Genomic DNA, 12,354 nt, shown 5'->3' on the forward strand with positions numbered 1-12,354 from the left:
TTTAAGATAACAAATCTTTTTTATCACTGGCATTTTTTACAACGTCCATGAATGTTACTAAGTCTGTAGTTCTTTGTGCTTGGACCATTTGTTGGACAATGTTTTTTACACATTTGAACTACCGGTATAAGGAAAAAAAGTTACAATAAAATGCACTTTTATGATGATGCTGATGGTGATGACTCTTTGTACTTCTCCTTTAAGAAAAGATAGGCATCTGCTGCCTCGGCTGGCTTCACCCCATCAATATTGGGAATAATTCGTTCACAGCTCTCTCTCACAGTTTTTGGTAAGTAGTCATCTCCAACTGACTTGACACCTGATAATGAAGCAACCTCATCCAGTGCTTCTAAAGTGACTTGCAAACCTATACAATACAGGAAATTGCTCTTGATGAGCACTTGAACATTAACCGTTAATAACTTGTTAGTGAGTGGATCAACATGTCTGCCCTGAAAATATCTGTATTGGCCTCTCTCTCTCTCTATTGAAGTATAATATTGATGATTTAATCTCTCAAGCTGTCCATAAATTAATTTAACCATCCCCGCTTTTTACACATTGTTTCTCATTGAATTCATTGAATCGATACTTAGTGGTGGGTCATTAATTAAAAAAGGATTCGTACTGGTCCTGGAAAACCTGAAAAATCCTGGAATTTTATTTTCTTATTTTCAAGGACTGGCCAGGTCTGGAAAGTCCTGGAAAAAGGACACTGGTCCTGGAAAGTTCTAGACATCCGTTAAACTCAGGAAATCATGTTTTCTTAAAACAATTTTTAAATTTTAAGATTTCTTCAAAAATGCAACACTTGGCTCTCTAAGACATGCTTTGTTGTGCAGTCTGCAAATATTATTCTAAAACACAAATATTCAGTAAAATACCCTTACCACACTCATTTGCATTGTATTACTCAGGGAACGAGTACAGGTGATATGGTATCCCTTTAGGCATCTGAGCATCCTTTTGGCTCCTTACTCTATGTGAATTCCACACAGTTTCCCTAAAGATATCCATTTCTTTCTGGAAGACAGGAATGAAAATGAATGCCAATAGGTGCCTGTTTAAATGCAAAGACAGCATAGTAAGAATGCAGATCTATGATATTTAAATGTGGCAGGTGTTAACTACAAGTCACAGGCTATGTGTCAGGTCAATTAATGAAGAGAGGTAAAATCAGGATAACATCAAAATTATAAGCACTTGGAAATTAACTGCATATGTTTTCAGTTACCTTATTACATGAAGCTTCTGCAACATGTTAATTTTGAAAATTTCGCGATTTTTCGCAAAATAAAAAAGATGCAAAAAATAAGTGTTGCGAAAGTTACATGACGTGAAAATTAAGTGAAACTTCATGTAAATAATCATAAAAAGGATGAGTTTATTACCACTGAGGTCATTACAAGTCTAAAAGCAAGCCAATAGTGGACTTCACCTTACTTTTGGTTTTCAAACTAATAGGCCTTATTCGTATTCCCGGACGGCCTTGGGCGAGTGCACGATGTCGAGGCTCATGCGGGGGAATCTGTGATTTCAATATGGCTTTCGTAGGAGGGGCAGAGAGTGAAGTTCAAAAATGGAAAGTTCCTGAGTTGAAATCGTATTTACAGAGCCGTGGAATAACTGTTTCGCAAAAGAGAAAGGAGGAACTAGTAGAATTGGTGGAGAAGGCTCGCGATCTTTCACTGGAACCGATAGACGATTGGGAGAAACCGGAGGATGTGATAGTCAACAAGTTGCAGACGAAAGAAGGTTCGCTCCCCTGTCCTAACACGTTACACTCTGACTGGACTTCCGACTTTTCTGATTTTCCGAACTTCACATACGGTGATATGTACGCTTACTTAATCAATAAGGAGGGTTATGACCACGAGTCTCTCAAGGCATATAAGTCGTTCGAAGGCTACCGCCTGTTCTGGGATGGCCATGTGTTAAAATTGATGAAGAACAAGAACTTGTTCAATGGATACCACTACGTTAAATTTGGAGTAAAGCCAACGGAACGAGAGAAAACGCAAGTCGGACAGAAACCAACTTACGATGGATGGATAATAATTCAGTCAGATGGATCAGTTTACACAGCGCATTGCCCTTGTATAGGAGGGTGTGTATTCTGCTGCCTCGGCTAATATTTGGCCATCTTAAAAAATGAATTTGATTTATGTATGTGTTAAATGATAAATCCAGATTGATCTGTTCAACTGACACAATGTTGAAGTGTTAATGAAAATAATAATTTGCAGCTTTGCGAAATTTTGTACTTCGTTTCCAAATTGTTGAAGACATCTTTATACTATGCCCAAGTGTATGTGATCTCTATGGCTTTCAGAATAATTTCCTTTTATCTAGTATTCAAAACTTTGACTCTGGTCATCACAATATATCTGTTGAAACTTTTCTTAATTCCTAATTTCTTGATCAGGGCTGATGGTGCTTGCCGGCACATTGGTGCCTCGCTTATTGACCTTGAAGCTACACTGAGAGAAAATGTTGTAATAACTTGCACAGGGAGAAAGTGCACTTGGAAACAACGGAAGAGGACTCATGAGGGCATGACAAAAGGATCAGCCATGGATTTTACAAAACCCACACTGAACAAAGAGAAAAAGAAGCGACTAAAACCAAGGTGTGATACTTATGACCCCAGAACTTCATATGATACGAATGTAAATTTGGCTGAGAATTTTAGAAAGCTTGTTGCTGAAACTGTTCCTTCAGCTGTATTACTGCATCTGTTACCTGACCCAGACACATGTAATGGTCAACATCCTCAACTTGATTCAGAAAATGTAAATGACATAAGAGAGGAAAATTCAATTGTTACTACATTTACATTAGATTCTTTATCACCAATGAAACCTTTGCCACCCAGTCTGGATGAGATTAAAGAAAGGGGCAAGGCAATAAAAAGAAAACTTCAGTTTACAGATGATGAAATTGATGCAGTGGAAAAAAAGACAAAACTGCAGAGTGATGCCATTGACTGGTTTCAGTACAGAACAGGAAGAATCACCGCTTCTCATTGTAAACGTATTGCAAGCTTGAAATTAACCACATCTCCAACTAAAGCTTTAAAGGAAGTTTTGAGTCACAACCAAGTGCCTTTAACAGCTGCCATGAAGGAGGGCTTGGCAAAGGAGGATGAAATTGAACAGGCACTAATAAAATACATGAAACAGAATGGACATTCTGATATAAAAGTCGAAAAGTGTGGATTTGTCATTAGCAAGACCCATGGACATATTGGTGCCTCTCCAGATAGAATAATATATGATCAGTCTGAGTCTAGCCCAGGTGTGGTTGAGATGAAATTTCTTCAGGTGAAGTCAGGGGAAACCCTTGAAGATATTTTACTGAAACAGCATATTTGTATAAAAAGAAGCAATGGTATAGCCCTTAATAGAAATCATAAATACTTTTATCAACTACATCAACAAATGTTTGCAACAACGTATCCCTGGGGCATATTTGTTGCTTGTGGCAGGGATGGTGGTATTTATGTTGAGAAAGTGTTGTTTGATCAAGAGTTTTGGTCTCCAGTGCTAGTTAAGCTGGATTCATTTTTTGACTCGGTCATTTTACCAGAACTAGCTTTTCCAAAGGTTAAATATGGTCAGAACCGTACAGTGTTATATAGTACAGATAAATAAATATACATATAATGTAGAAACTCAACTTCCAAATATGAACCTTTCGTGACATTGAGCCTATGTAAATGCATAACTATTCCATTTATACCTAGTATAGTAGCTACTGTAAGGGGTTACATGCTCATTGTTTTTTTTTAGTTCGATCAAAAATCATATGACTTATACAGACATAAGAAAATTATTTAGACATTTACTTTGAAACAAGAGGCTTCATTAAGTTACACAGTGCTGCACATACAAACACAGTCTGATCAGCAACTGCAGCAAGGGTGATAGGTATCACACCACGTAAAATTCGGAAACACTTGAGCCGCTGGATTGCTCTTTCCACATGTATGCGAACTGCAGCTATTCTCCTGGTTTTTGTACATGCCTTTGTTGAAAGGGACTTCCCCTTTGCAAAGGGGGGAATGTTTAATGTGGCCTTTTTCTTTGTGACCATATCTCTAATATTGAATCCTCTATCAGCCATCACATCATCTAGAGGTTCCAGCTTGTCTATCAGTCCAGATTTCTGAGTTATATTTCGGTCAGAGACCCCACCAGACCAAAGTTTAGAGACAAATGTGAAGGCTCCAGTGGGTGAAATACCAACCAAGAGTTTGAAAGTGTTATGTGACTTGTAATCACTCCAAGTAATTTTCTGAGCTGAAGGTTGAGTGGACTTCTCTATAAAAAACTCTGTACAGTCAATAATTACACGGGTCCGAGGATACCTACTAAAGCTCTTAGGCATGTGCTTTTGAATTTGAACCTTTGCAGGCCATATTATAAGAACTTCCTTAAATACATGATACAAAAGATTAATCCAAGTTGTAAAAATCTTGGAAACTGAACTTTGTGAAATTGCAAAAATGTCTGCCAGGTGACTCTGTAACAGTCCAAGCCTGAGTCTTATAAGAACCATTAAAAATTCAGAAAATAATGGCATCTGCCTCTTTGGTCCCGGCTTGTTAACATGTTCATCTTCCTGTAATAAAAGTAAAAACGTGCAGTTGAGTTGCTGAAGCAAAATGTTTAGGCAATTATCACATAGTTGGAAATCATAATAACATAATATATCATGTTATAGACCCTATGCATATATTATCATTTTGTTCATATTTAAAAAAGCCTCGCTAACGTCGTTTTTGAGACAAAATTTGTAAAGAATATGTTATCCCGATCGAGGTTAGTGAGGCTATTTTGAATACGAACAAAAAAATTCAAAGGTACCCATTTTTGCATAGGGTCTATATTGCTATTTATACCAAACATGAAACATTTTATGCCATAATGTTCATCAAAACAAATGAAAGGAAATATTAACAAGACTGCTGTGTAAACATTTTATGCCATAATGTTCATCAAAACAAATGAAAGGAAATATTAACAAGACTGCTGTGTAATAATATTAAGATACCTGATACGTTTCCCTCTGTCCCTTTTTCTTGTTGTCCCAATATTTCATTGCATTTGCAAATGGTTTCAGAAAGGGAAACAACATCATAAGACAGGCATAGGAGGGCAATCCAGTGTAGAAACACACGGACTTGTTGCTTTTTAGGACGTCGTCTATAAACATTTCTCTCTTCAGTTCTGGTTTATTTTCCAGTTTAGCTTTGGCTGCTTCCCTGCAGTCGATATCTTCACAGGTAAGGTCGGTTTGGATACACTTGTCTGCAAGGGATCTTGGATCAGGTGTCTGTTCAGTTTTAATCTCACACTCTTCAGAAAAAATAAAATCCATGTCGCTCGAGCACGCAGTTTCCTGCAGTTGTGATGACAGGCCCAATGGTTCCGGGTTTTCCTTGTTTTTGTCAGTTTTACCTGCTTGTCTCCTTGGTGCAGTCTTGGTTTTGTTTTGTATGCAGCTCAAAGCTCCTCGTCTCCTTTCCTCTGGATCTGTTCGCTTCCGTCGGGTTTTGGGCTGCAAATGAGTCGGGAAACTGAAAATTGTTGGGACAGGATTAAGCTTTGAGGGTCCTAAACCACCTTCGAAGTGTGCTGAACAAATTCTTGTATGTCTTGTGACATTTAAACTGCTTAAACGACAAGCAGCTATCCACCTTTTTCTTCTCTCGTTTTCATTCATTCCGGGTGCGTAAGTCTTCTTTCGGTCGCCGATAGGAAAAGTGTGAAACGTTATTCCTTTGAGTTCTGGATATTTCAGATGGTTTTTTTGTTTTTCAGTGCTGTTGGAGCAGCCATATGCACAGCAGTTATGTTTAACCATGATTTTGCCGTCAAATACTGCGAACCAAAGTGACTTTCTCCGTATTTTTCCAGCTGTGTCAAAGGGTATTTTTAATTTTCCCCCGCATGAGCCTCGCTTTCGCGCGAAACAAAACACTCGTCCCAGACCAGTCCGGGAATACGAATAAGGCCTATTCACACAACTTGGTTGGTGGAAATGTATAAATTTTTATCCTTTTATTCACGTCAATGGCTGGTTACATTAACTTTGTCAAGGAAAAATACCTTATCCCAGGGGCGGTGCATTACTCAAAATTAAGAATGGCTGCCTGTTAGGATCGAGAATCGTCCGTCAACGACCATTTTGGTGAATTGCTCATATTTTGCCCAACGATACCCTTTGGTAAACTATTTTCAAAAATCAAGTTTAAAAGTTCCGACAATTATTAAATTTTTAGAAATTGGCGAAAATTTGAAAACGTGGTTTAAGTGCGGTTTTCTGCCTATCAAATTGTCCAAAATTCACTGCAAAAACCAAGCTCCGTTGAAGGCTTACAATGAATTCAATTAACACCAAACTTCACACGATATAAGAAAAAGCCTTCCCATCCATTTTCACTATGTTAATTTTTCTGTACACATTGATACTGAGAATTTTTAAGTCTTCTTAGCAACACCCTCAAAGAGCGCTTAATATGAGAGCAAAAAATAGGTTAAATTTAACGCGATAAAAGTGTACCTGGTACCTCATTTTTCAATTTTTTAACTTGATATTCGTAATACAATGATAATATTTATTTCCTGAGTAAACTTTGATGCTTTGAATCGGACCGCTTCCCTTCGAAAATACCACAAATGTTTGTGTCCAGAGCGAGCAAAATGATGTGTGTTGTGTAAACAAACGCTAATCTTATCATTCCTTCCCTGGTGGAAAAAGGTTTTAAAATAAACTTTAATTCTGGAAATGTTTGACTTGTATTCCACAAAATATTGAGTTATAGTGAAGTCGTACATTCAGAGTTGTGTGAGAGCCGAGAGAAAATAAAATCACCGTCGAAAATGTTCTTACAGTCATTTCATTGATCACCATTACAAGTATTACGATTACGAAAATTGTGACAATTGATCAGTCTGTTGAATGACTTTTAAACATTTCAGCTGCAAGGGCTTTGTTTTAGTTTGTTTTAGATATATATGTATATATAAATCAAGAATTCCAGCGAATACAGAAGGAGAACAGCATTCTTTACAAGCAGTTCAGTGTATTAACGTGAATTGTTCCTATTTATCATAATTAACCGACATCCGGTCCCAACAAACACTGGCTGCACCACATGAGACCATAAATGGGCTGTCATCATGAAATATACCAAAGACTGAAAACAAAAACTTTACTCAAGGTCTGATAACTACACGATAACACTATTATACTTCAATCTCAGATGTATTTTCATTGAGCTTCCAACATCTCGCACCATCTTGACCAAGATGCTGTAATTCAAACACAATTTTCTCTCGTGGTAAAGCCTGTCACGTCATCACTGCCCACGAAGCTCTTGCGCAAATGGTTGAAATTTCGTAACAGATCTAAGGAAAGTTATTTCACGGACGAGTCTTGAGCTTTCATACGTGCTCTCATCAGAAGTTATTATTCCTTGTCATTTTATGGCTCTCTGTAGCTATATAACGCTAGTTGGTAAGGTGACCCCTTGCGGGCGATCTCCTGATTATCCTGGTCAGGTGGAATGCATTACACTCGAGGATCGCACGAAAGATGTAACTGGACAACTATCGACTCTTGGACTGAGTGCAGATGAAGGTTCTAGAACTGAGATGAAGCTGCTATTAGCCAGAGCCGGTAAATATTGATTTTGTGTGTTTTCAGGTAACTTTATTGTGCTTATGAATGAGTGCTGCAACAGATTTAATTGGTGTTATATTTTTTTTACAGGTGTTTTCTCATTTGAGCAAAAACATCTTACCCTGACTATTTGCCCACGCCATAGGGCAGACTTTGGCATACGTTGGAGGACTAGGAAAACCCTTTGTGCAATTCCCAAGGATCTAGCGACACATAAGTCCTCAAGTGCCAAAGGAAGCAACCGTGTGGATAGCCGAAAATCGATGTATATTTTTTGAACACCAACACCTTAGTTCCAGTTGGGTCGCGTAAGTTGAATTGCTTCTGTTGATAAATGTTCTCATGAAATTGCTTTTTCTCACGTTTATTTGTAATACCTTACACAAAAAAAAGCACTATAAGTTTCAACTTTCTCAAGCTAGCAAATTTTATATTTGTGAGGAAACTTTGCAATTTATATTGCCAACGTTTTTTTCTCGTCTGAGTAGCTGATAATCCATTGATTGATGACAGATTGATTACTTTATACCTAGAAATAGTAATTGATATGAGTTATTTACTTTGCTTTTTTTTTTTTTTTTAATAAAAGCAATTTGTAGGCGATGCGACAAGTTTATCTGCAGGCAAGTTGCAGATGAACAGACGCCGGCGGAGGGCGCTGGAGCAAGTACTGTGTCTACCCCTAAAGAGCCTCGAGTGGTGCAGATACCTCAACAACAGACAATGGTAAGCTTCAAATATGAATTGATGATCTCAATCTTGTTTTTTAAAAGGAAAAGAGTCATTTTTAGAAGAGCATAGAAATTGGAAAAAAAATCGAGGAAGAAAAAACACGTGACAAACACAAACACAGCGTGACAAACACAGTTGTTAATCTGGGACAAGGCTCCTTCGTTGACCAGTAAAACTCAGTGCTTTTCGGTCACTTTTTTTTTATTTGAGGGGTGGGGAAGGGGAGGGGTGCTATGCCGCACTTTGGTAGGCTAATTCCTGTCCCACATTTGTTTGTTTTCTGGATGTCCCGCAACAGCACCTGGTGCTGCTCAGATTTTTTATTACCCGAAACTGATTCCCTACAAACATATACAAAGAAATCGGTTTTAGAGATTTGATGCTTATAGAGCAAACCTTTTCGTAGGTTCATGAGATGGAAACAGACCGTCCAGGAGAGGAATCAAGTGCTGGCAGTGAGTCATCTTCTGATGGTCTAGAGACGGACTTGATGTTTCTGGAAATATCATCCCAGGGGTTGAAGGATGACGAGACGTTTCTCAGTCCCGATACTGCAAGCCTCGTCTCCTCAACGAGTAAAGAGAGCATCACCTCAAAGCCAAATTCCCGTGAAAAGTTGAACGAGTATCTGGTGTCCAAAAACATTGAACCTGTCTCTCAACCTTGGGTCAGTGACAGCACTAAGCTTCGGTATACTAGATGAACCGCAGAGATTTTTTCTTCTGTGCTCCACGACCTAACACCCAGTTGTGCAGGTTCTCTTTGGCATGCAGTCGTCTCTTATCCTGCCATGAACGAAGCACTCGGGCTGGACGAACTCTCCGAAACTTCCAAATGCTACCTCCAGGTCTTAGCTGAGGCATATGACAAAGCCCATGGGTGGGACACAAGACGGCAAATTCTTTCGATGATGTGTGGTGTTTCCAATTATAATGATATCTCGAGATTCATACCTGGCTTAAGTAGATATCATTTTACCATAGCTAATCTGCATCGTCTTCAGCACGGAAGCGGCGCTTCAGTGACCCCCCAGCCTTCATCAAAGATAAGAGTCGTCCCAAGACAACTGGATCACTTCTTATGTTATATAACAAGCCCCCATTTGGTGCAAGATCTGCCATTTGAGCAAAAAACACTGAAGCTCTCCTCTGGACAACTGGTTGAAGTACCCGATGTTATTCGCACCATGATACCGCAAAGGATAGTGCGTCAGTATACCCAGTACTGCAAAGAGACTGGATTTGAGGCGTTCAGCGAGCGGAAGATGCTGCGTGTTCTAAATGAATGCAAGGCCTCGACCAGAAAGTCTCTCCAAGGCCTTGACTATTTTGCAGCAGACGGGGCGCGTGCGTTCGATGAACTAGAAGGCTTGGTTCTTCAATTGGGGGAGCTTGGTCTTGGAAAGGAGTGGCAAGTGCGATACGTGAAATCATTAAAGGTGGCCAAATTCTACCTGAAGGGTGATTTCAAGGTAAGCAACCAAAAGTGTCAAGAGTTCCAAGAAAATTGGATTATGTTTTTCAAGCAGGGTGATCTTTTTTCACAAATGGATGGAAGTATAGCACGAAAAAACTGTTCCCATGACAGGTCCACCCTGACTGGGAAATATACGTCGGTTTTTGCTCTTGGTATTCGTTTTTTATCAGTATAAATTATGCTTCTAATAGATTTTATCTTCTCAGATTATTGAGGTTATTCGATTTAGATAACATGGTATTCGTTTTTTATCAGTATAAATTATGCTTGTAATAGATTTTATCTTCTCAGATTATTGAGGTTATTCGATTATGATGCAAATGTACTTTTTAATCATGCCAATATTGACCCTCACTTTCCTTTTCTGGTCTTCACATCGGTAATGAAGTTTACTCATCTGGTAGCCGACACATGCAAACTGACAGACGTGAGAGTATTCAACCTACATTTCTTTCCTCTCATTTTGAAATGCGAGATTTCTTTCTATAATTTAACGACATAATTATTTCATTTGCGGTTTCTACGCACCCCCGACACGTTTCCAATGGCGTTACATTGCGTGACATTGATAATCACTAGGATAACAAGAACTGTCGCCTTGCATTTAATTACTTTGAAGGTCAAAAGGCGCCTTTCCATGTATTTAAACCTACAGAAAATGAGTTCTCAAAGTAAAAGATAAAAAATATCTAATTTATCAGCATGGAATCAAGTACTAATCTACTAAGTAGCTTCTCTCGAATGTATCTTTTGCATTATTTGAATGTCAGTTGGTGCTAATGTAATATGTACTTCACTTGCAGATTTTTAGCCAAAAAATATTTTGTAGAACCTTTCAAATATCTTACGGAATAATTTACTTGTCACTTTACATTTTCTGAGCTATAAACCGACACAGTAGAAGCCGGATTTAATTTGGAGACTTAACAACTCCATATGATTAAATTACCTTGTTGTTTGTTTACACACTTTGCATCATTTTGCTCGCTTAAGTCACAAACACTTCTGCCATTTTCGAAGGGAAGCAATGCGATTCCGAGAATCACACTTTCCACAGTGAATGGAAAATAGCAATATTTCACGAATATGTTGCTGAAAATCTAAAATATGTGGTACCAGGTGCATTTTTTTCGCGTGAAATATCACCCGTTTTTCGCTGCCATTTTACGCGGTCTGTGAGGATGTTCTTTCAAGGGCTTAAGTAATCCCAAAATCGATGTGCCCAAAAAAAATCACTCACTAGAATTGAATGAGAATAGCTGTCCTAATATTGTGTGAAGTTTGGTGTTGATTGATTCCATTTTCATCCTTAAACGGGGCTTGGTTTTTGCAGTTAATTTTTGACTGTGCGTCATGCGGAGCCTGAGCTCCGGAAGCCTGAAAACTGCGTTTTCAGATTTTCGCAAATTTATGAAAATTTAATAATCGCTGAAACTTAAAAACATGATTTTTGAAAATAGTTTATCAAAGGGTATCTTTGAGCAAAATATGAGCAATTCACCAAAATGGTCGTTGAAGGACAATTCTCGATCCTGACAGGCAGCCATTCTTAATAACTACTTAATAACCGCGTGTGAGGGCTTTACTGTAAAAATTCCAGACTGAGGGATGAAATTTTTGCTTTATGGACCGAGCCTCTGGGCGAGGTCCATAAATAGAAAATTTCAGCCCGAAGTCTGGAATTTTACAGTAAAGCTTGAGCAAACAAGGTTATTAAGTTGTTTATTATATGGCTTCAGACGGGCAAAGCACGCGAAATAGAGAGAACTTCTAAATTGCTTTCATTTTTCGTCACGATAATAAAATTCAGATAAGAAATCTTCAGAAGTCATGGTTAAAGAAGACGGAGATAAGTGTTTTGTTAAATTTCTTGCTTTTTTGATGAAGTTTCTTTCAGCGAAAGTCACAAAGTTAGCTAGGTTTTGTAAATGAAAACGGTGGCGGGAAAAATCTGTAATGCCTGTGGGCGTATACCGGGAAAGTACGGACCGCTAATTAACCAATAAGAACGCGCGTACTATCGCAGCCATATAATAAAGTGACTTAAAACACAAAATTTTCCAAAAAATTGCGAAATTTAAGTGTTGCGAAATATTTGAACCTCAAAATCACGAAATTAACGTGTCACGAAAAATTCATGTAATAAGGTACGTAAAATGAATTAAATAGAACTGGTACTGTTCATGTAATGTATTTGAAAACATAGTTAATACCTGTCTGTTTGATCACTTGGATCATAGTGGCCTTGTTCCAGTAACATAGTGAGCTGCCTCTTGAAAAATCTTTCAAATCTATTGTGCAGGTCTGGCCAACATCTTTCTATCTGTGAAAAATGGTCTCTCATATGCTGACAACACAGCATATGGCGGCAGCGGTTGGCCACGGTTTAAGCCGCTCCGCAATTTTGGTTCTGTCAGTCCTCTTATTTCGAAGTCTTGGCATTATTAATGATCTAGG

The 12,354-nt window shown here is 38.3% G+C and overlaps 2 protein-coding genes and 1 pseudogene across 2 annotated transcripts; 1 reads left to right on the forward strand and 2 right to left on the reverse strand.

Moving 5' to 3' along the window:
- LOC131773349 (uncharacterized) overlaps positions 1 to 12,354 on the reverse strand; it is a 17,344-nt pseudogene continuing 4,990 nt past the window's right edge.
- LOC131791480 (uncharacterized) lies at positions 1,490 to 3,653 on the forward strand. The gene is made up of 2 exons (XM_059108825.2): positions 1,490 to 2,107; positions 2,426 to 3,653. The coding sequence occupies exons 1-2, from the start codon at positions 1,542 to 1,544 to the stop codon at positions 3,651 to 3,653; spliced, it is 1,794 nt and encodes a 597-aa protein (XP_058964808.2). The 5' UTR covers positions 1,490 to 1,541.
- Positions 3,120 to 5,249, reverse strand: LOC131791483 (uncharacterized). Its single transcript, XM_059108827.2, has 2 exons — positions 5,056 to 5,249; positions 3,120 to 4,623 (listed from the first exon to the last, which is right to left on the reverse strand). Exons 1-2 carry the CDS (start codon positions 5,215 to 5,217, stop codon positions 3,844 to 3,846), a joined length of 942 nt encoding a protein of 313 aa, XP_058964810.1. The 5' UTR covers positions 5,218 to 5,249; the 3' UTR covers positions 3,120 to 3,843.

This window comes from Pocillopora verrucosa, chromosome 3, assembly GCF_036669915.1.
Source record: "Pocillopora verrucosa isolate sample1 chromosome 3, ASM3666991v2, whole genome shotgun sequence".
NCBI lineage: Eukaryota > Metazoa > Cnidaria > Anthozoa > Scleractinia > Pocilloporidae > Pocillopora > Pocillopora verrucosa.